Below are 27,036 nucleotides of genomic sequence, written 5' to 3' on the forward strand. Positions count from 1 at the left end.
GTTTGAAAAGGGAATAATCACAATACTTTCAATAAAACACAAGAATTTCGTTAATATTTTTTAATATCACTTGTTTGCACAGAATATAGTTATAGGTATGTTACATCTTTAAAAAAGAAATCAAACTTTACATTTTGTTTAAAACAAGTTATAATCACATAATCTATTCAGCAATAATTGGATAGTGCTATTTCAAATATAATTACACCTTAATAGACCTAACTACGTTGTATAAAATTCAATACTTTTTACACACACGCTTATATAATATGATTGCGTAATTTCGCTTTAAGATTTTTTTTATATATGTACATGAAAAATATCATTTTATTATTTATAAATAATGTAGCACTTTGTGACACACTTTAAAATAAATAAAGATAACAAAATGCAACGATTTGAATAAAGAAAGATTATCCATGACGAATATCTTGTATGAGATGATTCATAAAACTTAAAAATGTGTCTCGGTGGATAACAATTTTTTTTCAATTTATTTACATACGCATCGATATCTAAATAAAATAAATACTATACAATTGAAAATCTCGTATATAGAGTGGTGTATTGTTATATTGTTGATGCTTTTAAAAAAAATATTTAAATATATAAAAAGATAAGAGAAAAAATGAACATAGAAGATTTATTTATATGTATAAAACACAACAGATAGATGTAGATGAAATAACAGAAATAAAATATACCTTCCCTTTAAAAACATCAACAAAACTAACGGTTATTATTTTTAGAATAATACTCAAGGTCTCTTTAGCAAAAATAAACATATTTCTATTATAATTATTACACCTAACTAAAATAATATGACTCGTCCTGTCAAAGACAGGTGTTCGTTTAACAAACTAAATAAACATTAAATTGACAATCAATTTATTTATTAATATAGTATTAGGGTCCGCCTTGTGCTCAACTCATTGCACAATTTTTTTACATAATAAAAATTTTAAGCACATCAATCACATAGAAACCGAAAGAAATAAAATAAAATAATACAAAATCGCGGTAAATACATCCGAACTTCTTTTTTAATTTTTTTACAAAACCAGAGATTATAAATCCGAACAAAAAGTTACATAACTTTTTTAAAAGCCAGGATACGAGGCTTCTTGACACGTCACTCCATAGACACGAAGCACAAGGCACCCACGTCAATTAGGAACGTCTATAGAACGTCACAAAACAGTCCAAAATGCCTGCTAAATAGCATAATATTTAATTTTGATTTAAAACTATGCCGTTAGCAGGTTGTTTGAGCTCGGATACACCTCGAGCTCTTGAAACCGACATCACTTGCTCGATGATGGCTGAACGCGTTCTGAAATTGTAGAATTATGAGTTAGTTTCATAGTTTTGAGCACAATGACACATTTTTAGTTTCATAGTATGTATTATAAGCAAACAAGAAAATCTTAATTATTTTTTAATTCAACAACATGGGCAAATTCAAACATGAATTCCGAGACCTTTCATTCAATAACATTTCAATCACTACAATAGTATAAAACAAAGTCGCTTTCTCTGTCCCTGTGTCCCTATGTATGCCTAAATCTTTAAAACTACGCAACAGATTTTGATGCGGTTGTTTTTAATAGATAGAGTGATTCAAAAGGAAGGTTTTAGTATATAATTTATTAGGTTTAAGACAAAGCGCGGGAGGTAAGCTAGTTTCAATATATAATAAAAAAATAAAATAACTTAACTTATAACGAAAATATAATAAGGATTTCTAAAAATACTTACTGTAATTTCGTAGCGCTTCTTCCCTTTCTTGAGCATCAAAATACCACAGCGTGATGGCGTATCTGAAAATAAACAAATGCGTAAACAATAAATAAACCTTTCTGGACAATTTAAATTCAACTCTATTACCCAAACAATAATCAACTATGTATTATTGTATGATAAAATGTGTATTTCATATTTTTAAACCGACCGTACCGTATTGAATCGATTACAATGCTGAAATTATTATTGCAAATTAAAATCATTTATTATTTGTGGAGCTATGTTAAATTGTAGCCTGCCTTTAAAACAGATATGAAAACCGATAAATTATTTATTTGTACCGTGGTGACTGATAAGAAATAATTTAAAAATTGCTAATTAATTGTTCTTAGGCCGCCTTTACACCTGTAAGTTACTTTCGTAAAAATTATGTAACTGACTTACGGTTGCATTTACACTTAAAATAAACTTACAGTAAATAATGCTTACGTAATTTTTGTGAGTTTAAACTTACATAAATTATTACACGCCCGTTTACATTAAATCAGTAAAAAAATGCCTCGAAGACGCCACGTTCAAGCGGCTGCTGCATATATAATTTTGTCCAATAAAAAGCGACGGAAAAATAATACTGAAAGAAAATGCTGGGTAAAACCTTGGTTAGAAAAAAGAATGGCACAAGGTGCGTTTGAAAATCTTTTGAAGGAGTTGACAATGGAAGACCAACACGGATTTTTCAATTTTATAAGAATGAATACTATAAGTTTTGAATTTGTTTTGAAATTGTCCTTTCAAATTATGCAACTTTCTAATGATTTCATCTGGAGTGGTATTAAACATTTCGCTAAGTTCAACATGTAGTGAATTTGTTTTTACGCGGTTTTTGTATTCTTTATTTTTGTAGTCCCACAGTATGGGACGTGCTTCAAAAGCGGTAATTAAAGCTTCTACCTCGTTTGGTGACCAGATTTTATTTTGTTTTTGTTTAGAGGACATTGATTTGGTGAGTTCTCAACTTATCAAAATAATTCAATAAGCTGCGAGTCGCTTCCGTAAGCAAACTCGAACACGTTTAGACTTGTAATTTTTAAATTTACGAAAGTTGTAAAAAATTACAGTAAGTTACTTACAACGAGTGTTTGCACTTGAAAATTTATCGTAAGTAGCTTACGTAAGTGACTTACGTAAGTAAAACTTACAGGTGTAAAGGCGGCCGTAAATTTAGAAAAAGACGCTAAGTGTATCATCAATTGTGGAAAATCTGAAAGCTTTAAAGTTCAAATTGCCTACTCTATTTTATCGTTCTTTACCTGGTCGCGAAGGCAGGTTGCACTTCGTGCGGGTTCCGTCTGTCCGACCAGAAGAACAGCATCCTGTCGAAGATTGGCGCTATGTCTGCCACCTGGTTCGTGCCTTCCGGGAATACTCTGGAATAATATCCAAATAATTATTATAAAAAATTCAATGATTCAAGTTTCAATTTGAATACAGTTTTAATTTTTTTATTTTTTTATTTGTGGACTGTGGTCGATTAATTGGAATTTATTTTCCACTTTTTATATTCATTTAGTAAAGGTAACAAAATGCATAAAGGAATTTCCTAAAGTATTCTTTCCAACAGGAACGTAAATGATAAACTTGACACTTAATTGTTTTGTAGATATGAATAAGGATTCATGTAACTTACTCGTTAGTTTTCATAATTATATTGCATAATACATTAAATTGATTGCTACATACTAAAGTAGCTAGAACACAACGATATGTTGAACGATTTTAAATTTGTAAACACCATCTGTAGTGAATGAACTGGTATTTTTATATCGGCATAGTTCATCACCATTAATGAACAATATAAACAATGTGGGACCAAGTATAGCTACCTGAGCAACCCCCCGCACCGCTTGACGTCCCAGTCGAGATTCAAATAGTATATAGCGGTGATACAGCGACCGTCCTTATTGGGGTTGTCTACATGTTTCACGTAATGGCTTCCAGACCCTGGATAGCACGCTACCATTGCCTAGAAAGAATAGAGAAAGTTTTTAATACAAATGATACATTAGAATGTTATGCCGCATTATTATTATACCTGGAGACTGGAATGACTCTTATAGGTTTATCCTTCTTTCAGATACTTAGCGTTTAATAATGTTAACAATTTTCTAAGGTTATTTGAAATTATCTAATATCGATGTCGTCTAAATCCCATTTTTTTTTGTTTATTCCTAAACGAATAAACAAATGTATGTTTGTTTGCTTATAAGACGTTATAATATATAGGTTTTCATTTATGGTGATCGCATAGCGAAAATCATATAAACCATACATAGACTCATAACAAAGTAGCCTAGACCACAAAACTTCAATACAGATTAGGAAATAATATTTCATTTTGGTAACAGTGACATACATAATTCAAACCAAACTGGTGACTCAAGCGACGTAACAACACAACAATAAACGTATCATAAAGCATTCAGTAATGAAAATTTATTCAGGCATTTATTAGTGGGACTTTACCGCAACCGTTATATTGATAAACTTGGGGGAGATAAGGAAACGGAAATTATTGAATTTATTTTATTAAATACTTCATAGTAGTTGTACATCTTCTATTACCTTGGAATGAAGTGTACCTTCTCTCTGTGTCTTGTAGGTTAACAATAATTATTAGGATGAATATGCAGCAGACCTTTACTTCTTTCTAAGGAGAAGAACGTATTTTGCCTGTAACTTGGGGCTGTAATATATCCGAGTAAAATTACTGTGCCTGATGCCGAAAATAAACTAATAATAGAGTGATTGTTTATTTACACGTAAAAAGTAATAAGATAGTTATGCAATTTAAGTGAAGTCCCGTATCCCAAAGGTAAGGGGCAGATGCATTATCCATACATCTGTTTCACTGATCGATTTTCTTTAGGGACATGTAGGTGATCAGCCTTCTGAGTCCTGCCAGACCGAGACATTTTTTTTTCTTCGTCTCCACCGGGAATCGTTTCGTTCGTTTCTACGCTCACGCGTCAACCACTGTACCAAGGAGGCGGTCATATGCCATTAAACTGTTACATAAAAACTATCCGTACATTGCATTCTCTATTACCGTCTTGTTACAGCTCATACTAGTTCTATATTATGTAATGTGGGAGCTTCAAATGTACTGAATCTAAATACACAAATCAACTCAATATGCAAATTGTATTTCTATTAAGAGGGAATCCCGGCACGCGCTGCAAGCGAGTGCAGAACCTATCTGATGACTCAATGTGCATTTTCCTTATTTACCATACCGATACATACTGTATACAATGCAGGATGATTGCAAATTACTTGCGAATAGATAAAAATCTGATATATTATGTGTACGATACATTCTAATCTTTGTACTATTACACAATATATTGAAAAATGGTTCAATACTCATTTTGGAATTATGTAGTATTATTTTATATTTACTGATCCTATTACTACATATCTATGTTTGCGATAAATCGAGTTGAATAGGTCTCTCTATGCAATAATAATAATAGTTTAAAAAAAAAAAAGCTAATATAAAGCTAATAGAAAGTGCTACTAAATAGTAGTCTAATTGAATAAATGAATGTTTGAGTTTGAGTTTGAGTTTGAAAAAGCGTGTAAAAAGAACGCGTTCTTTTCTGGTCAAACTGTAAAAAAAAAGATTTGAGCGATCTCCACTGTAGCAATATCAATAAAAACATCATCCATTAAACAGCAAAAGGTTAACAAAAAGGAGACAATAGTTAAACTATCATCAGCTATAACCGGCAAAAACAGGGCAGGCGAGGCTGAACACGATTACGATTCAAGAGCAATGTCAACATAGCAGTGACCTACAATTTAGACCATGCCCTTTTGTAAGTGTTTCCGGAGGCGTATTATATTTTCATTAGATTCCACAAGTTACTAATGACTAACTTCTGAATGTTTCCAAGTTATAGTTATCATGATCTAAGTCAATTAAGAAAAAAAAATCATTGAAGGACTGGTGGCTAGTATTAGCAAAAATGTTTATTTCGTTACTTCTAACTGTTAATTATACATTTAGTACGAATAAAATATTATAATCATTAATCGGAAACCCGTGTTCCATCAGTGGGACGGTATATAGGCTGAAGATGATAATCGCTTAAACATTTTCATTTCACCGTGTATTGTATAAACCTTAAAGTATTTGTCCGTATTTAAGCAAAAAGGAACCAACCAGCAAACACGCACTTCTGAGATATCAAAGGATTTACAAAAACATTTGCAGCTCTGTTACATGAAGTAAAATTAATATTTATTTTATTTAAATTCATTGATAAATTACTTATTTAAGTATGTGTATATAAATTTGTTCTGAATACTCTTAAACTTTCTAGATAATTAAGAAAATGTGCATGTGGTTCCTTTTAACATTTATCAATTGATAGGTTTTCTCTTATACAAAAAAGAACCACAACCCAGGGATTTAATGATATAAATAAAACTATGTATTTATAATATCGTAATAAAGCTTTTATTAAAAAGATATATAAAATAATACATATAGAGGATGTTTATTCGACATTATCATCAAATTGGATTTCGAAATCCACCGTGTCTAGTCCATCTATGTGGTCTTCTATTGCATCATCACTAATAAGATTGTTATAAAAACTCTGTGCATATTGTGGAATGAGATGTTATCTTATATAATTATTATGGCCTGAATATCGCTTGAAGGTGAAGAAAGCTTCTCCAAAGGCATCGACGTATAAGGTTCTTCGTTATCTTCTGTAATAAAAAGAAAAAAAGCTTTAAATCAAAACAATAAAGCCGCGTGGCTTACGTAGATATATGGCGACAGCAAAATATAATTATTAGTTCTTATAAAGCCGTGTCCCTACTAGACGACTAAGTATGTTGTAGGTACATGCGCCATGTACAAAAAACTGGCTAAGTGCGAGTCGGACTCGCGCAACGAAGAGTTCCGTACCATTATCTATAAAAACGGCAAAAAAATCACGGTTTATTGTATGGGAGCCTCTTAAATATTTATTTTATTCTGTTTTTTAGTATTTGTTGTTACAGCGGCATCAGAAATACATCATCTATGAAAATTTCGACTGTCTAACTATCACAGTTCATGAGACAGAGGGACAGACAGACAGACGGACAGCGGAGTCTTAGTAATAGGGTCTCGTTTTACCTTTTGGGTACGGAACCCTAAAAATCACACGCAACAGTGACCAAACCTAAAAAAAAATTAAATAAACTTGTTAAAATTTTCAATTTCGCGGGCTAGGGCCTTGTTCCGGTCAAAACAGTGGCAGCGCGACTTTTCAAATCAAACAAATAATTATATTATGCGCTGAATGTACTGTACTGAATCTGAATCTAAACGTATTTTACCAAAATAGTAGGTACCTAGATCATCGACAGTTGTTTTTAAAACAGTGTTTAGTAGTTTCATCTCACAATGACAGATGAATCGTAACAAAATGACTCTTAATAATTCGACTCGCCTTCGTGAACAACAAAAGTGTCGTTAAAATACGTAAATCCACACAGGATTCCTCTTGTACTTACTAATTAATGAACTATCTTTTTAAAATTACTCCACAGTCGGGAATAAATCAAAAGTGGATAAAGCGTACATTACCTGCATCTTATAGATTCAATAAGTACTTAAATGCATTAAATAAAACTACTTACCCGTTGTATCTTCATTATTATCTTCGGTGTTCGTCTCCAATACTTTTCTTTCCAATTATTGCTTCCTTATTTATTTATTACTAAACATTTTCACATTTAATTTTAAAGGTAATTAACAAAAACAATAGAACTTACTTCGCGGAGAAAAAAAAACGGCCGTCACGTATTCGAAATACTTCGCTGAATGTCACCTATATTGACAGATGTTCGACGTTATACTTTAAAAATTGGAGTTTTGCACTTTGAGCTATATAAGACGTAATGAAATACGTTGTTTAAAGATGAGAAGCATTCTGCATTGTGCACAAGTCAAGGCATTTGGTACCGTATAGCGATGATGGGTTTCAGGATGTTTTACAATATTTATTTATGCATGATAGAACCGAATGCTTGTGGTTTTATTTTGCAATAAAAAATTACAATTAAATTATGAATTTATTTTACGCATAACCATACCACAGAAACCTGGTTCCACTTTGTGTATTAAAAATAATTGTTATTATTAGAAATATGTGTAATGTATAATGGTACCAAGTATCTGCGGATCTGTTTTGTATAAAATGACATGATAGTAATATCGTTTATTTGTTGGAACAAAGCAGTCCCGTGGTGCTGTGGTTCGGTTTTGCTTCATATGTATTATTCGTTGTTGCTGGTGGTTCCTTTCTGCTTTTAGTATACCTTGTTTCCAAGGTAAAATTCATGTGGTTCTTGTTTGTATAAGAATTTAGACCACTTTTAAATGAGTATTCTTCAAGAAACGGAAAAAAGCAAATTTGTCGAGTGGTTCCTTTTTGCATAAATACGGACATTTAATCCACACAGTTTTGCAAAGATTACGTGATTTGTAAAGGTGAACGAAACAAGAATAACAAGATCCCTTTACTGGCGTGACCTACTTTATATTTAAAAATATGCACAACTCTTTTGTATTATGTTTATTTAATATAATTTAGATCGATTGGAAATTAGCTATGTTGTGTATATTTAAAGCAAAGATTATGCCAGTTTTCACTATGTAGGAAGAAAACAGAATTTCCTATTAAATGTGTAAATTGGGACTCACGGCGCCAACGACCGTCACGTCATGGAATAGGGCATCTTTGAATCTTGTCAAAGAACTTTCACTTCTGACACATGTGCTCGGCACGCACGCTTCTTTTCTTGTATTGCCATACTATATACCCTTAAAATTATAGAATCAATTCTGTGTGCGCTACTATTATACTAAACCAATCGATAACTTTCTAAGATATTTTAGTGACCATGATGGGCAGTGACGTAGGTACTTAGCTTTTGTATCTACTTATTTCTAGTGGCCTCGACAACTGTTATTTGTTGACAAGTAACTGAAACGCCACATTTCCAAATTTCGACGATCTTTGATCCCAACTGTGTTTTCAGAGTGATTATCATTCTGGTTTTACCAATTTTTGTGTGTACCTATCTTGTATCAGATATTTTATACCTACGCGAAAACCTTTAACCCCGACATTTTTGTGTGGCTCCGAGCTATAATTGAACACCATTTTTTCTTTTGTGGATTTTCAAAGTACGTATGTATGAATTAATCATAATTTCTTTTTCCATTTCAATATTTTTTTTTTTTTTATTTATTTAGGTTATCCAACATCAGTCACAACAATAATTAGAGCTAGGGTACATAATATAACAAAAAAAAAAGACAATTGTGACAAACATTTACAGGATAACACAACATGATTAATGAGTCAAGTCACTATGTGGTATACAAAGCAAAAAAAAATAAATAAATAAAAAGTAAACAAAATCAAGATAATTCCTTTAAATACTTGCGGATTTTATTACAGCTGTCGTGAAAAATATCAATAAAATTGGCATGCTCGTTAACCAACTTACTTAATCTACAAATGGGTGAATTTCGGCCAAATACGGTCCTACGCAGAGGAGGAGCCAAAGGTGTAATTTTATTACGCGGGTACCTAGTAGGAACTCTGAGATTAAATTTATTTAATAGTTGTGGACAATCAATTTTATTCTGGAAAATTTTGGTGACAAAAATAATATCCGAAAATATAAAACGGTTTTCCAGAGATATAATGTGAAAATGCGACAAACGCCTCTGGTATGAGGTGAGCCTTTTGTGAGATAACCTGCTAGAGAAACTCAGGTGCCATAAGAATTTCTTTTGTATACGTTCAAGTCTTAAAATGTGAGTCGCGTAATGTGGTCTCCAGACAACCGAACAGTATTCAAGAACGCTACGTACGAGACTGTTGTATAACATAATCTTCGTTTTGATGTTATGAAATCCTTTAGAGTTTCTCACAATAAAACCCAACATCTTTGAAGCACGATTCGTAACATATTCAAGGTGATTATTAAAAGTTAGCTTGGTATCAAATAGCACTCCCAAGTCTTTAGTGACAGAATTCTCCTGGATTACCTTATTGTTTATCTGATATTTAAAAGGAATAATTTTAGATTTTCTAACAAAGCGGATAAAAAAGCATTTTTCAGTGTTCAATTCCATACCATTGCTACAGCACCATAAGGCTAGCTTATCAAGGTCCTGTTGTAGTTTCAAAGCATCCTCAAAGCAATTAATAACTCTACAGAACTTTAGGTCATCAGCATACATGAAACAACGAGAATTTTTTAATATTTCTGGAATGTCATTAACGAAGAAGTTAAAAAGAACAGGACCAAGGTGCGAACCTTGAGGAACTCCCGAGGTAACATTGTGTGGCGAAGCATCAAACCCGTTAATAGCAACAAAGAATGTACGATCGCTTAGGTAGGAATTTATCCACTTCAAAAACAACGGTGAGAGTCCATATCCACATAATTTTTGCAGCAAGATGTGATGTGGAACCCTGTCAAAAGCTTTGCTAAAGTCAGCGTAAATAGTGTCAATTTGTTTATTCGAATCCAGCTCGTGGGTAATGGTTTCGGTAAACTCTGTCAAGTTGGTCATAGTAGATCTATGCTGAACAAAACCATGTTGATGAAAAGAGAGAAATTGTTTGAAATGGTTAGTGAGAGATGGACAAATGAACGACTCAAATATCTTGGCAAAGGTGGAAAGAATTGATATGGGCCTATAATTATTTATTAGTTCTTTTGGACCAGACTTATGTATAGGTATGACCTTAGCCAGTTTCCAGACTGTAGGGAAGAAACCAGAACTCAATGAACAGTTAAAGATTTTTAAAAGAGGCTGAACCAGATTTTCTGCGCAAGCAACAATGAACTTTGGATGTATGCCATCCGGTCCAGCGCCCTTATAAACATCGATAGCCTTGAGTTTTTTTAAAAGAGGCCCATACTCAATATGCGGTAACGTCAGAAGAAGGTCGTTATTATCGGAAATTATAGTTGATGGCTGCTGTTCTTCAGGATTGGGACCCCTCTTCGAATACACAGATCCAAAATAATTGGAGAAAAGCTCGCATACTCGAACACTATCCGAGGAGGTTTCATCACCTAGAGACATAGTAGGTGGGTATGCCCCATTACCACCTCGTTTGGACTTAATATATGACCAAAAGTACTTGGGGTTAGAATGAATTTTATCTTCCACAGACCTAATATAAAGATTATAGCAGTTATTTGCAGTTTTAGAACACCTAGCGCTTATTATATGCAGTTCAATTTTATCTCTAGGATTGTTGTACTTCCTATAACGCTGTCTTAGTTTAAACTTCTCCTTCAACATTTTTTTAAGATTATTATTGAACCAAGGAGGATATTTATTATTTTTGGGCTTAATTTTAGGCACATATTTATGAATAGTATTCCTAATCTTAGCATATAAAATATCTAACATTGAGTCTACGCTATCAAGGTCGCAAAACAGTTCATTCCAATTACAATTGCTAAGATCGTTGTTAATAGACTCGTAATCTGCTTTAAAGAAATTGAATTTACAAGCTAACCTATTATAAGGGAGTTTCGCTTCAATTTTATTAGTTATTACTATATCAAGAGGAGGATGATACTTATCAAGGTTACACAGTGGAGACACAGACTCAACGACACTGCAAAGGGGCACGTTATTAGAGATTACTAAATCCAAAATTCTATTTGTTGAGTTAAGGACATTGTTGTGCTGCTTTAAATGGTTTAGAAATAAGAAGTCGACTAAAATTTGACAATGGTTGGGAGCAATGTATTCATTCGTTCCAACTAAGTCCCATTTAATATGACCCAGATTAAAGTCTCCAAGTATTAAGTGACCATACGACAATTCAAGTAACCTATTACAATTATCTAAGAAATGCTCCAGTTTCGAACGATCCACCGGAGGAGGTAAATAGACGGCACATATTGCAATATGACGAACAGATTGTGACAAAGGCCAGTCCAGTATAACCCAGAGATCTTCAAGCTGAGTTTCCCATTCAGGCTTACGTCTCGATGTAAATTTTGAGGAAACAGCAATAAGTACCCCACCTCCATCCTTTTTTGATGAGAAACTGGAATCGCACCTATCCCTTCGATATACAATATAACGGTCGTCAAAAAGCTCACTACTTTTGATATTATCATTTAACCAGGTCTCTGTAAGTATAATTAAGTCATAATTAGAGCATGCCAATTGTCTGAAAAATTCGTGGGTTTTAGTTCGTAAGCCCCTAGTATTTTGATAATACAGATTTAGCGTACCAAATTTAAATGAAAACAATCCACATACATCAATCAAAAAAGAAAAGAAAGAAAAATATATATACTCGTTCTTAGTCTAACTTATCTAAAACATTAAAGTTCTGGACTAGAATATATGGGGCTTCCTCATTCTTCCTCATAAAAATACGTCCACCCCGTATCCAGACAAACTTGTATCCCTTTTCTCTGGCTCTTAGACGAGCTGCTGCGTGTAATCCTTTATAGAATGGTGATAAATGTTCACTAACGTATATAGTTGATGGATTTCCTGAAACCCCAATAAGGCCGCTGTTTATTCTATTTTTATCATGCTTTTTATTATAATTTTGAACCGCAGCTATGACTTGATCACGAAGTCTTGTAGATGACAATTGTACAATAACAGATCTAGGACGGGGACTAGTCTTGTTAATCTTTGAGATACGGGTACAATGAATTATGCTTTGATCTTCTAAGGGGCAGCCAACAACATTACCAAGGTTTTTAATAATATGCAATAAGTTCTCATTCTTATTTTCGGGTATACATTGTATCTCTATGTTATTCTGACGAAGCTGTTGTTCTATTTGGTTACAACGATGCTCAAGACTAGAAACTGTATGTACCAAGCCATCGTTTTCTTTCTCAAGAGCGGAAATTTTTAATTGAGACGCGTCATAATTCTTCTTAATGTCTTCGTATTGATCACTAATAAACATCATAGAATTCTTAAGAGCCGTAATTTCATCCTTTAGAGGTTTTAATTCATTATTAATTGCGTTCACAATGTTATCATTCATTTTTGCGAACAAATTATTTAAGGTATCCTTTAAAACCTCCTGTACGACATCCTTAATGTCTTCGCGTGTAATAGTGGGAGACACATTAACCATCGGGGGAGAGTTGACAGCCTGTCTTTTATTGCCTCTGATGGTTGAAACGTTACGTAGGGGGGTATTATCATTATTTGATGCTCTTGGAATTGCCCGCACACAGTCGGGACAGCTCCAAACGGAGCGCATTTCAGGACTAAGCGAGGCTTCATCAAGACCCATACATGCAAAATGATAATTTTTGTCACATTTCACACAAATAATGTAAGCATCTTTATTTTTTTGATGCGGCGTACAGCATCCCCAAATATTATTATTACTCATTTTTGTATTGATTTTATAGCCACTATTATAAATGCAACAATATTTAAGCAACAATAAATATGATACGTGTCTTCGATAAAGATGTCTATGACGCTGTCGAAAAGGCTTGTATCTGTTCCGTCGTTGATTGTTTATAAAGTAACTTGACAGATTCAAACAGCGTTGGGACAGGTGACATTTAACAGAAACAGATTTGAGTTCTAAACATCCTTCAATAATAAATTCATACCAGTATAGGGCTTCGGTACACTGATAATAAAACTTGAATTCCTTGGCTCAGCATGCAGGTGAAGATATCGCCAAAATTTAGAACTGCCCGCAGTTGGTTTTCGGTAAAATGTGTCTTCGAAATGTTTAAACACTTTTTGTCGAGTTGTGCGACGTTCTGATTTGAAGATTATTATAGGAAAGTATCAATTCCTCAACACCAAACAAACTCCAACAAACAGCAAATCAAACGAAGGTAAAAAAACAATTTTTAAGGTAATTAAGTACAGAGCGTGGTGAACTTGGCCGTAGATAAGCAAAAAGGATCCAACCCACAACATGACCGAAAATGAGTTAAATATACCAAACTGCTCGTCTAGGTCTATATTTTCGATTAGCAAAAACAATCCAAGTAAAATATGAATATTTTGACGTTAAATTGACACTGGGTACCAACCCACATGTATGGAGAAGCCATATTTTAGTTTCGTAAAAACGATCCATTCTTCTTGGATCATATTGTAAAACGCTCAGTCTAAGAAACTAACACAAAACTAAAATGTTTAAAAAAATCCAAAGCATGTGGATCCTTTTAGATATTTAATTTTTATGATATTATGATGCAATAGATAAATCACTAAAAAGATTCAGAAAGCATGGATCTCTTTTGTTAAACTGAATTTTGTATAAATGTATACTGGTTTAATAACAAAAACGATTCAGAACATTTGGATAGACTGAATATTATGTATTTAAAGCTTGAGGCGTTAGGCATGCATTAAGTTCACACTCCAAGTATCTTGATCGGGTCACACATCTTTGCCTTTTTTATACCGATTTTTCAAAAATAGAAGCACTTTGAAAATACCTGAAAAAATTTACGAAGCTGACGAATATGTTGAAGTAACAAAAAAAAATTACTCGCAAGAATTGCCTATAGAAGACTGTAAGGTTTGTTGGGGATATAAATTATTAAGACTGAAATCGATTGTATGCGCACCTCCATCGACTAAACAGTTTAGTCATGTTGAATTCAAGAGGAGAATACAGCTCGACAGATCAGTTTAGTCGATGCAAAAGTTGTATGTATGGGCGGGCTCGAAAGGTAAATCTTCGGAGATATCTGATAATGATTTTCAATGACTATGGCCAAATGTTAAAGAAAAGCCCAATTAGACGATTTGGAGTCAATCTTTGACTATTTATCTAAATACTGCCTGGATTTCTATAAATCAATCCAAGGGGGCAATCCAAAACTTCATGTCGATGTACCTAGATATGGCGATGAACCGGACTTTGCACACGAAGAAGAATAGTAAATCGGATAGAATTAATATGTTTTATATAAATAATGAAAAAAAAAATTGAAAGTTAGTTGTTTTATTTATGAAATTAAAAAAAATAAGGATCTTAGTAGCAATTAGCTACTTTGAATCGTTTTTGCGAAATGAAAATTCACTTATCATAATTGAAAATAGGTTTTATCAAAAAGGATCCTAACACACATTTAGCTGAATATTTCAAGAAATAAAACTAAATTCAATAAAATTTGTTTGTAAGAATAAAATATACATTGACACACACACTTTTCCTTAAGAAGCAATTAACACAAGCAAGTCTTTATATGAACAAACACAGGTTAAACTTCAAACTTCAATAACTCAAAAGTAACATTTTGTGGGTTGGATCCTTTTTGGTTATCTACGGCCACTTGACAGACGTGATACCAAAAAAAAAAGGCAGGCAAAAAAAAAAAAAAGGCATAGCAAAATTAGGTTCATGAGGTCATGGCCACCGTGGATGCATATTGTAGGTATGTAAATGGATAAATTAATAGTATCGATTGTAATTAGTAGCACTTCGTTAAGACATTAATAGTAAGACATTAGTATAAAAGCAAAGGGGATGTTGGAATGTATTCGTAGCGTAAACGTAGTTGATGAGTTTGTAAACATTGGCAGCGTGGGCCTGCTACGACGCCTGTAATGTTTACAGACGCCCCCCACCCCGGGCCCGCGCCCCGCGCTCGGCCGCCATGCTTCGGATCACGTACGCCGTATTGGCTCTGCGCATGCGCGAACCGATACTGTAGGGATGCGTTCATTGCGAATAATCGATTTAGCATCGACATGTAACTGAAGAACGCATTTCAGTGAACGTTAGCAAATAAATGTTTAGTCACTTTTTGCGTTTTTGCTGTGCAGTTATTTTTATCGTTAAGATATCTTGGCTAATCTCAGTGTGATGCAAGTTTACGTGACCTTTATATAAACAATGCATCTGTCATACATTTCGCAACCTTCCGGGTGTAATGAAACAAGCTTGTGAGGCAGTTTTTTTATAGAGTTTCGATGCGTTGACGATATAGATTATTAAGAAAAGGTATAGGTATTTACAATCCAGATATTTCCATAAGTTTTCTATTATTACGTACTTACATAGCTACAGAACGATTTTGTATTATACTATTAGTGGAGATTACGACAGCCCTAATAATTATCAAGTCGTGAGCCTATATGATCCAAAACCCACGATATCCGCTGTCTTGGCACTGATAACGAGTTGCGTAAATAGAAATAGATTTCGTACACACGCGATATATTTGCAAAAGGGCACCAAGCAAGCAATCAATTTAATAATTAATTAGTCTGTAACGAAGGGACATTATCTGGACTTTTAATCAAAGTCCTTCTCTTTGAAGACTTCGTACTTCTTGTTAATATGTGGATTTCTGAACCAACAATAAACTAGAATATTTAAGATGAGTCCATGATTAGACCAAACATATAAATCTTGAAAAAACATCAAGACACAATTCTTTATGCCTTACAACTAGTGCCCAAAGCTAGATCATACCATTATTCTGGTAGGAAGTAAAAAGAATCAAGGCTTTCTTCCATAATAATTAATACGATATCAATTTATCGCAGTACAGCAATAAATTATTTAATAAGGTTACCAATGATGACCTTTAAAGGTCGATCGACTTATTAATAGCAACATTTCGTTGACGAATAAAAAATCTTATATTTCTCTCCAACCGTTGTTTTCTTTCAATTATTTTGACAGCTGAGAACATCGTGTTGGTGTTCTAAAAATATAGTCGAAGGATTTTAAGAGCATCCTGAAGTTAAATTTAGATCAGTTGACAATGATGTCCAATTAACAAGCTTTTGTAATTATTAAAAAAGTATACTTCGAAACTGCACGATGATAGTTTCTGTAAAATTATAGAGATGTACATCTCAACATTGCCTCTTTCGTTAAATTCAAACAGCACGAGTCAAATCTAACATCTCCTCTTATTTTTTATCATGTTGTGATTCGTATCACTTAAGGTGTCCCACGCAATCTCTTTGCTTGCTTCGGAATTAGGTCAAGCTCGCGTGGCTGTGTTAAACCGGTTGCTATGCGTCTTCCTGCGGGAGACAGCAGCCCGTTTACCGTTCTGTACTTCCCGGAAGGAAACCGAACTCTTGGGTGGCTTATGTGCTAATATTACATTACAGTAATAAAATAATCGAAGATTGATAATGTTTGTATGAAGAAAAGGAAGGTAATATAATACGTACAGAATAAAAAAAATCTAGTATTAATTAATGAATGACTGTCCACTCCGGAATCGCATATCTAAGAATTGACAAGTTTATTTCAAGAATATGTTCTATTAGTGATCAAAATCTATTCAGCAGTTACAAAACCTTTGAAAATCTCATCGTTTCAAAGTTTACCGGAAAATGTTTTTTTATAAAAATCATATTTACGATTTAATACCTTACCTTCGTCCTTCCATTGATTATGTAGTTTCCCATTTTTCCGTTATTCGCCATTTTGTTTGCTTTCAGGATTATGTTGTCCACCTGAAACATACACACAGATAAACATTTTAACTTAATATGAACTAGATTTTATGCATATTAGAGATCAAGGTGAAGGTGTCTATAAGACTTTGTAATATGGATGAGTTTGGTAGAATTAGCTAACTTTCACTAAATGTTTCTTAGTAATTTGTACACAAACATAAAGAAATTTCATCGGTGTTTCTTTTATATCACTTTTTACTATACATTAATATGTGTAAGCAGAGATATTTCATATAGAAACCAAGTTAAATTCGCCCGTCACATGTTTTCTAACGAAGTACTACGCGAATTGTAATTTGCAGAGCCAGTCAAATGTGGACCAGCGGGTCAAAATAATACTTTCTATTCACGACCGTTACCATAAGCATCATTTTACGTTAGTCGTGTTCACAAAAAGCGATAGAAATCTATTAAGTTATAGAAAGCTGTACCTATTGGAATGTGTTTAGCTTAATCATACATTATGCATAATATCTGTTACGTATCAAAACATTCGTTCCTTACATCCTTCATAAATTTTTCGCGATTTGTAATGAATAAGAAAGATTTTATCTGACTTATAATTGATCTTTGGCCACATTCATAAGATGAATTAGTAAAACATTTTAGGAATAACAATAAAATTTAAACGTATTTACTCATTTGCAAAATATTATCTATCTCTAATTTGTTGACTTGGAAATTGTTGGCTATAGAATATAGATCCTCATCGTCTAACGAGGCAGGAAAGTTTAATGATTGAAACGTAGTCTATATTGCTAGTAAAAATAACTATCTTAATATATATAAATCTCGTGTCACAATGTTTGTCCTCAATGGACTCCTAAACCACTTAACCGATTATAATAAAATTCACACACCATGTGCAGTTTGATCCAACTTGAGAGATAGGATAGGTTTTATCCCGGAAATCCCGCGGGAAAGGGAACTATGCGGGGTTTTCTATGAAAACGCGGGCGAAGCCGCGGGCGGAAAGCTAGTATATTATAGATCGAAATGCAGATAAATCGATTTTCGCAGAATTATCAACAGGTACACATACCAGAGCAATGATTGCTCAGTAATTGAAGATAAATGGTTTTGCGATTGATAAGGATACTGTGTGATATCTGGCGCCAACGATTGCGACGTTACATACCGAACGAAATGCAGATTACGATTCAATAACAATTGCCTTAATAGTAATAAAGTAATCAAGGAATAATAATGAATACCTATGTCTAGTAAAGGACTAAGAAGGCAAAGAGAATAAAGCGGTGGGTACAGACTATAGATGCAAAACTATAACAAATCTGAGTTTTGTAATTGGAAACCTCATTAATGAAGACTAGGAAAGTAAAGACTTAACTGCTCAAGTATGGAGTCAAATATTATCTAGGCCTAAATAGACACTGGTTGTTGAACTCGACTGATACAACCTACAGTCGGTGCAGATAAACAAAAATTCTAACACTACATCTCGACCAAGCTAAGTTTGCACCTCGTTGGAATGCGGCGCCCCGCCGCTACCCCGCCCACCTTCCCAAAAACATCCCTAACAAACATTTGTTTACTTTTTTCAAGTCATAGCGAATCCTTTTTTGCAGACCGTACGTAAGCGTCAGTGTGACGTCATCGACGCGAGGTGCAAACATAGCTTGGTGGAGTTGTAACTTTATTCGTAAGTTACTCTTCTGGACCTAACTGCATAAAGGCTTTTTTTTGGGTAGGGCATCTATACAAGTATCGCTAATCGTATAAGTTTCAGATTTAACTTTTTAAGCAAACTAAAAGGTGATATCAGCACACGAGTGTGAGTAATTCTATTATAGTAACGCGAAAAATAACAACACAAAAAATGTTTTGATACGTCACAAGTGATAAGCGTGTGAACAATTTGGAATTCATTCTAATGTTTCAGTGGAGAGTCAGGAGAAGGGCAGCATTACGTTATAAATTTAATTATAGTAATGAAGAACTTGTATTTTCACTACCAACAAGTGGAAATTAAATACGAATCGTATTACAGATTATCAGACTTATCGCAAATTAGAGTACATACACGATGAAGGGTTAACGACTGTTTTAGATACTGGAGCGTAAATAATTTAAGCAATCTACACGTGTACACCATTGAGGAAAATACTGCGCAAAATTCTATCGAGTTCAATGAGCAAGAGAAAAGGTATTACATTAGGACTGGTACTGACTACTGAATAAATATATAATAAATATATAGTCGGCTATGAAATCATGATTTTGTTTGAACATAATATTTCGCAAAAGCACAATGTTTACATTATAATCGGAGATATATATTAAATATTGACATTAAATGAAGCGAAAAATAATCTCAAAAGTCCAGATAATTGTTTGCTTCATAGAAAATAGAATAAGCTTCACCGATGCCATATTTGGATTCAAAGTAAACGTGAGACAGTGAAATACCTACCTATAAAGCAATGGAAATCGGATCAAACAAAAATATCCTTTTATGAAAGGGTTAATCCTATTATAGAACAAAATTCTAGATCTCTTATGTATACAGGTTGACTGGGGAAATATTTTTCAAACCCGAGAATGTGATGCTTTGGGATTATATGGATGAAAGAAATATTATACCTCGATTTGAAACCTTCAGTGACCAGTTAATAAAATTGACTATGGTATTATCTATGACACAATTCCGCTCTGTTGTTACATCGATACATCTTACAACTATTATTCGTATAAACAATCAACTGCATAAGATAACTTTCTAAAAAGCGCAAACAGTTTAACTTTGTTAGAAACACGTAGGTATAACGAAATCGAAAGTTTATTTCGGCCGTAACTTCGTTAATAGACTTTGGGATGCTTTGGGATTAGGTATATGGATGAAAGAAATATTATACCTCGATTTGAAAACCTTCAGTGACCAGTTAATAAAATGGACTATGGCATTATCTATATGACACAATTCCGATCTGTTGTTACATCGATACATCTTACAACTATTATTCGTATAAACAATCAACTGCGTAAGTTAGGTAACTTTCTAAAAAAGCGCAAACAGTTTAACTTTGTTAGGAACACGTAGGTATAACGAAACCGAGAGTGTATATCGGCCGTAACTTCGTTAATAGACGTATCCAACGTCTAAGGGCCAAGGGCCGTTCCCAAATAGAAATGCAGACGTGACCAATCTCACACTGTCAAGCCTATAGAAAATGCTATTAGATTGTTAGAGCGAGATGCCTTTCCTTATAAGTGACGTCCGCTTTATACCTACAATTGAAGGTTTTATTTATTTCCTAATACACTTTGCAATTAGTTACAGACCTTTTCATAAGCGTAGATGTGTTAACGAGTTTAAAGTATTCATGTTTAATTTTTTCTATCCGAACTATTGGTTTTAAAGCTGTTTATAAAGTTGCATATGGATCATTTCAAATAACTTGTCTAACGCCTAAGGGCAGAATAAAGAGGATAACATACTACGTTGTTATGACGCAGAATTGCGAGAAGACCTTTCGCAACGGCATTTGCATATCATTGTTAGAAGATAATAACAAAAATAAACATTATTTATTACAATAAAAGTGGAAACAACATTGAGCTCAATAGGTTAAGATACAAAAAAGACCACCCGCGACGCCTTTATCACTAGTAAGCGATCTCTACCAGACAATCGCAAAGCAAAGGAAAAGCTCTGCAAGGCGAGAGAGTGAATCGTACAAAAAGAAAACACCATTAGATGAAATATTACATTAGTCATTAAAATGTATAAAGCATTTGAATAATGAATGTTATTAAACGAAATATATAAAAAAACACATCTTTTTGAAATATTTAAGCACAAAACTATGTATTTGAAAGCCTTCGATCGGGTGTGGCACAAGGGGCTTCTTTCCAAACTCCCGTCATATGGGCTACCGCAGAGGTTTTGCAATTGGGCAGCTAGTTTTCTTAAGGCACGTAGCATCAAAGTCGTTGTCGATGGATATTGCTCCAAACCCATGCCTATTAATGCTGGTGTCCCGCAAGGTAGTGTAATATCGCCTACGTTGTTTCTTCTGCATTTCAATGATATGTTGCAAATACGCAGCGTTCATTGTTATGCGGATGACAGCACTGTTGATGCCTATTACACTGGCCAAGCAAAAACCTCCCAGGAACAAACTAACCTGTATCGAAACAACCTTGTGTCTAATATTGAGAACACCCTCGAGAAAATCTCGACATGGGGCCAATCAAACTTAGTTGTTTTCAATCCGACCAAGACACAGGTATGCGCGTTTACCGCCAAGAAAAGTCCGTTTGCCGTTTCCATTCGGTTTCAGAACACTCCCCTAACTGTCAAACCTAGCGTCGGAATTCTTGGGGTCGAAATTACGTCCGATGTCCAGTTTCGCGGTTTCTTGGAGGACAAAGCTAAAGTAGCTTCGAAAAAACTCGGGGTGCTCGCCAGGGCGAGACGGTATTTCACGCCTGCTCATCGTCTACAGCTATATAAGGCACAAGTCAGGCCCCATATGGAATACTGCTCTCACCTCTGGGCCGGAGCGCCCCAATACCAGCTCCTACCATTAGACCGCGTTCAGCGACGAGCCGTCCGAATCATTGACGATCCTGTGCTTACCGATTCGCTGGATCCACTCTCACTACGGAGAGACGTTGCGTCACTTTGCGTGTTCTACCGGATCTATAACGGGGTTTGTTCTCAAGAACTTTTTGATCTTATTCCGGCTGCCGAGTTCCACAACCGTACTTCTCGCCACAAATTAAAATTCCACCCTCACCACCTAGATGCATGGCGGTCCACCACAGTGCGCTTTTCTCGGCATTTTTTACCGAGAACAACGACCTTATGGAACGACTTACCTTCTTCTGTGTTCCCAAACGGATTTGACGGGGAAACCTTTAAGAAAAGGGCATATTCATATCTCAAAGGCCGGCAACACATTCGCGGTGACCCTAACATCGCGAATGCTTATGGGCGGCGGGCATCACTTTCCATCAGGTGACCCGCCTGCTCGTTTGCCCGCTTTAACGAAAAAAAAAAAAAAAAAAAAAAAAAAAATTTGAAAAGTTTTTTTTAACTAGACACTTACTTGACTAATTAGTTGTCCTATATGATAGCAGTGGGGCTCCTTGCCGTCTATCCACGTGATCCTGTCGCTGCGTATCGTCTGCGCCTCCGTGCTACCGGGGTTCGACACCAGTTGACCAGCCTGCGGGGGGAGAGAGGATTATTCCTACACAAAATTAGCCAGATAGTTCGAAGATGGGATGTTATCTAATAGGATGGGTAGCAACAATTTATGAATGAATTAATAATAAGTACTAATACTTATTATTAATTCATTCATAAAATAACCTTGACATATTGTTATCTTTTTAACCACTTGAATATTTTATATAAAATAATAATAGTTTTAAAAAACTAAAAACACGCTTTTTATAGAAAACCGAACTAAAAAATAGAAAATTTTATCAAATTAGTGTATTGTCATTGGTCCTCAATAAATCTACAAAGTTTGAACGAAATCTGTCCGTTTAAAGTGGGTCAAAATCGCGCCCAAAGAAGTTGGTTACAAACATACAGGTGAAGCTAATAAAAAGCGTGTAATAAAAAAAGGATACCGGCCGAATTGATAACCTCCTCCTTTTTTTTGAAGTCGGTTAAAAATCAAATAAGAATATAACAAGATAATTTACAGAACCTATTTAGATTTATAGTATTCTGATTATTGTAAAAAATTAAACCACATAACTACTATCTTTCCTATGGCTTGGCCCTTAACATAATATTCAAATATTCAAAATAAATAAACAACAATTTTAACAATGATGTTAGTTTAAGGGCACTATACACATACAATTAAAAGTAAGACAAAAAAAAACTAACTTTGAAAGTATTTAGCACCATTCTCATAAAAGATCGTTTTATTTTTGTTAGATCCTCTAAAAATAATTTTATAAAATTAAATTTTATGTGGTCAAACAAAAGTTAAGAAATAACTATAATCGTGTATATTTTATGCATGAATCTACACATTTTTATAGTCTCAATGGCCTCATTACTACCATCATATAATTATTATCACAAAATGTAATTCATATCTAACATTATACTGTTTATGTTAAACTTATCTAATCTATGTTTTATGATAATATGTAATTATTATTAAAAGAAAGCTTTCTAAAACATCTAAGAATAGTTTTTTCTGTAAATTAGAAATATTAATACTAGCTTTCTGCCCACGGCTTCACCTGCGTTTTCAAAGAAAAACCCAGTTCCCGTTCCTGTGGGATTTTCGGAATCCTATGTGTTAATCCAAGTTACCCTCTATATGTGTGCTAAATTTCATTGTAATTGGTTCAATAGTATTTGCGTGAAAGAGTAAGAAACACACACACACATCCACACACACACATCCTCAGAAACTTTCGCATTTATAATATTAGTAGGATGCTGACCTATTTCACACATAACTAAGACAAACAAAACAAATAATCTGAATTATTGTACAAACAAATAAATAATTACACTGAAGGTAGGTAACGTAACGGCACCAGTCTTGTACAGATTAATCCATCAATCCCTAGAATCTCAGACACAATAGAAATCTATTGTTGTCGTGCCCCGATCGGGGCGCTCGGTGGTCAATGGGTTAAGGAAAAAATTCAAGTTTTTTGCAAATTTCTCATAGGTTTTTTAATTTTATTGGATATTGTTTTTGAATACCTTTAGTTCAATGTTAGTTTAACATAACCATTGTTAGAAAAAAGATTACAATGCATAAATAATGAAGTTATTAATAAATTAAAAAACCACTTTTTTGCACCAGTGTTGGACAGTTAAAATCTAATGATGGACACCCAGTTTTGGACAACATCCAGTTATGAACACCCATTTATGGACTGTACCTAAAGTTTGTTTCTCCAGTCATTTACACTTGGAGAAGACTTATAGTTATCAATAAAATGTTGCAAATGATGATTGGAATACAATAAATCTGGGATGTATTTATAAAAAATAGTATTTATTAATTATTTTGCATACTTATAATATTTTAAACAGTCTTAATTTCCATTTTCTAGGAAAAAATTGGACAAATGCATCGTTAAATAAGAAAAAATCTGTTAAGAAAAAACAATATGGGTTTTCTATTATTACTCAATAAGTCAGGGATGAAAAATATAACTAAAAAAAGTACTGCCACACATCCATCCATTTTGGGAACTCTTCTTCTTCGTCGTATCACTCTAGTCAGAGTGAAGGGTGGTCAACATGAGGTTTGAAGGGTAGATGTTACCTGCTTCACGATGTTCCACCATATCTCTCTGTTTCCTGGCATTCCGCTACACTCGTGAAGTGAACCGCAAATAGCAGCCTTAATCTGATCGATCCATCGATATGGATTCCAAATTGTAGCACGAGGCAAAAAGCTTCTTTTAAACTGTTGTCAAGATGGTGTGGATTAAATTTAAGTGTGTGTGCTGTATGGTGGTGGAATTTAGCTGCAGACCGCTATCTGCTGCTAAATTGGAATGGATCGCTATCCAAACAGTTCATCAGAGATGATAGATGCGTTACAATGCGCTTATGGATGCGATGCGACCCATTGTTCTAAAATATATTCTTCATGTTCAGATATATATTATGTTGTTGGACCCATTGAGCAGACCTTAGGACTTTTAACTGATAGTTTATTGTGCAAAATTATTCTTAGCACTTCAAATCCTTCAGCGGCTTTTGTTACTTTATCCCCATTATTAAGGGCACAGACTAATAATAATATACTACGTAAGGGCATTGATTGCATTACCAATTTGTCGGGGAGTGTAATTTTAACAAAAAATATCAATGTCCATTATAGGAACCAAAGCAAATCCAGTCATGGACAACTGTTGTACAATATTGGAACCCTGTGTTCGAAATGGTCGTGATAGGTATATTATTAATCAGAAAGAAAAGACAATATAGAAAAGCGCATGTAATTAATATCTTAAAAAAAAGTTTAGTTTCGACATTTGTCCATAAATGGATATATCCATAGAATTAAATCCAGTTATGGACACTGACGAGTTTTATTTAAATAACTTAACCTATCATGATACTAAATGGTGTAATATTTCGTACACTTAACTACTATAAATAAAAGTAATGTCAAATTTTGCTAAGATTTATACAAAAATTCTTAAAAACAAAATTGTGTCCTCACTTCCTTAAGGATTTCCTTAGTAAAAACGGACTTCTTAGAAACGAGTCGCAGCAACTAAACACAAAGTTATGCCATCTTCAAACATTTTGACCGAATAAGACGAAGTGTCGTATTTTGATAGTTTATGAACCAAACTTTTATTTTAAGTATTGCCAAATTATATAACGTTTATTTTGGTCTTATTATTTAAATTTTATATTTATTTTGTCCATTACTGGATGCTTGTCCACCACTGGTGCCGTTACCTTACATAGTCAAAATAAGTAGATTATGAATAAAAAAAATCCAATTGAATTCCAATTTTAGACAAACACACACACAGTAAGAAGTTATTAAAAACAAAAAAATACTCACTGTAAATATACCGGATCTATACATTTCTAGCACTTCATTTAACACTAAGAGTCCTCGCTCCTTACCAAGAAAATTGTTCAAAACACACACTCCATACTGAGTCATGTCCCTTATCACCCTTTGACAGATGTCATAGTTGGGGTCATTGGGATCCATATAATAACTGTTCACCATGTTGTTGAAAGGAGCACTACTACCTTTTAGGGAAGCTTCTGGGTATTCCTTTATTTTAGTCGGCTGCTCTCCAGTGTAACTGGGCAGAGCGGGCACCTTCATCTCACTCCTATTTACGGCCTTCAAAACATTTGAAGTACCGGCTGCTGAAAAATCCACCGTGTTTAATTGTTGGGCTTTCTCACTCAATATCTCTTGTTCTGAGGAACCTTCGTGGGTGATGGCACTCACTTTCGACACGTCTTTATTAGTATAAACTACACTAGAAATTACACTATTGTTTTTTAAAGCAGTTTCTTTTTGTTGACTTTCACTGTTCTGAGCAACGACTTCAGGTGTGGAGGAATTTTTGTTATCAATGATAGTATCACTACCCTCTTTACTCAAACTTTTTCTTTTTGACTTTTTCAATCGTCTAGTATCACTACCCGCAGATTTCAATTTGTCTTCCTTATCATTTACTCCTACCACGTTATTTATTTGTATTGTTTGGGTTTTCTTTAACTGTTCAACGGAGTGAGAAGTTTCAGTTTCTGCTACGTTACGGGAACCTTGTTTTTGTAACTTTGGTGCACATTCACTTTTATGTCTCCGCCAGTCCTGTCTTTGATGTTCTGTATTACAATAATAAACATTAAGACAGCGAGCGCATCTACGATGAGTTTGCTCTTTGCAAACGGCGCAACAAGCGAGTACGCCTTCTTGATTCATTCTGAAATTATATCTTTACTACTTCGGGCCGGCCCTTCTGATTGTCAATGTGTCAAATAGAAATGTCAGTATGTACTATGTCATCGTGTATATTTTTTAATGTGTGACATAACCTGAACAGATACTAGGTTTTTGTGTCTCAGTTCGGATAATTGTACAATGTAATATTTAAGGTAGTCGTATAAAATATATAAAATGTCAAAATAGTGAAGGGAGTACAGGAAGTACGTATGATGTAATTTTTCATAATTTTGAATTTTACGTGAACAACTAGACAGTACAACATAATTTTTTCCAGACGGATCCAGACCG

General features: G+C 34.0%; 1 protein-coding gene across 1 annotated transcript; it reads right to left on the reverse strand.

Moving 5' to 3' along the window:
* Nucleotides 1-45: 45 nt before the first annotated feature.
* LOC123699473 (egl nine homolog 1) lies at nt 46-26,758 on the reverse strand. Its single transcript, XM_045646415.1, has 7 exons — nt 25,840-26,758; nt 22,369-22,488; nt 17,213-17,293; nt 3,627-3,766; nt 3,054-3,170; nt 1,759-1,820; nt 46-1,333 (listed from the first exon to the last, which is right to left on the reverse strand). The coding sequence occupies exons 1-7, from the start codon at nt 26,722-26,724 to the stop codon at nt 1,305-1,307; spliced, it is 1,434 nt and encodes a 477-aa protein (XP_045502371.1). The 5' UTR covers nt 26,725-26,758; the 3' UTR covers nt 46-1,304.
* Nucleotides 26,759-27,036: the final 278 nt, after the last annotated feature.

The sequence above is a fragment of the Colias croceus genome, chromosome 18 (assembly GCF_905220415.1).
Source record: "Colias croceus chromosome 18, ilColCroc2.1".
Lineage (NCBI taxonomy): Eukaryota > Metazoa > Arthropoda > Insecta > Lepidoptera > Pieridae > Colias > Colias croceus.

Coding starts and splice junctions, on each gene's coding strand:
- LOC123699473 (XM_045646415.1), bottom strand. CDS start 26,724: ATGAATCAAGAAGGCGTACTCGCTTGTTGCGCCGTTTGCAAAGAGCAA. Junction 3,171..3,626: donor CGGTGCGGGGGGTTGCTCAG/GTAGCTATACTT, acceptor ATATTATTCCAG/AGTATTCCCGGAAGGCACGA. Junction 1,334..1,758: donor AGAAGCGCTACGAAATTACA/GTAAGTATTTTT, acceptor CTACAATTTCAG/AACGCGTTCAGCCATCATCG.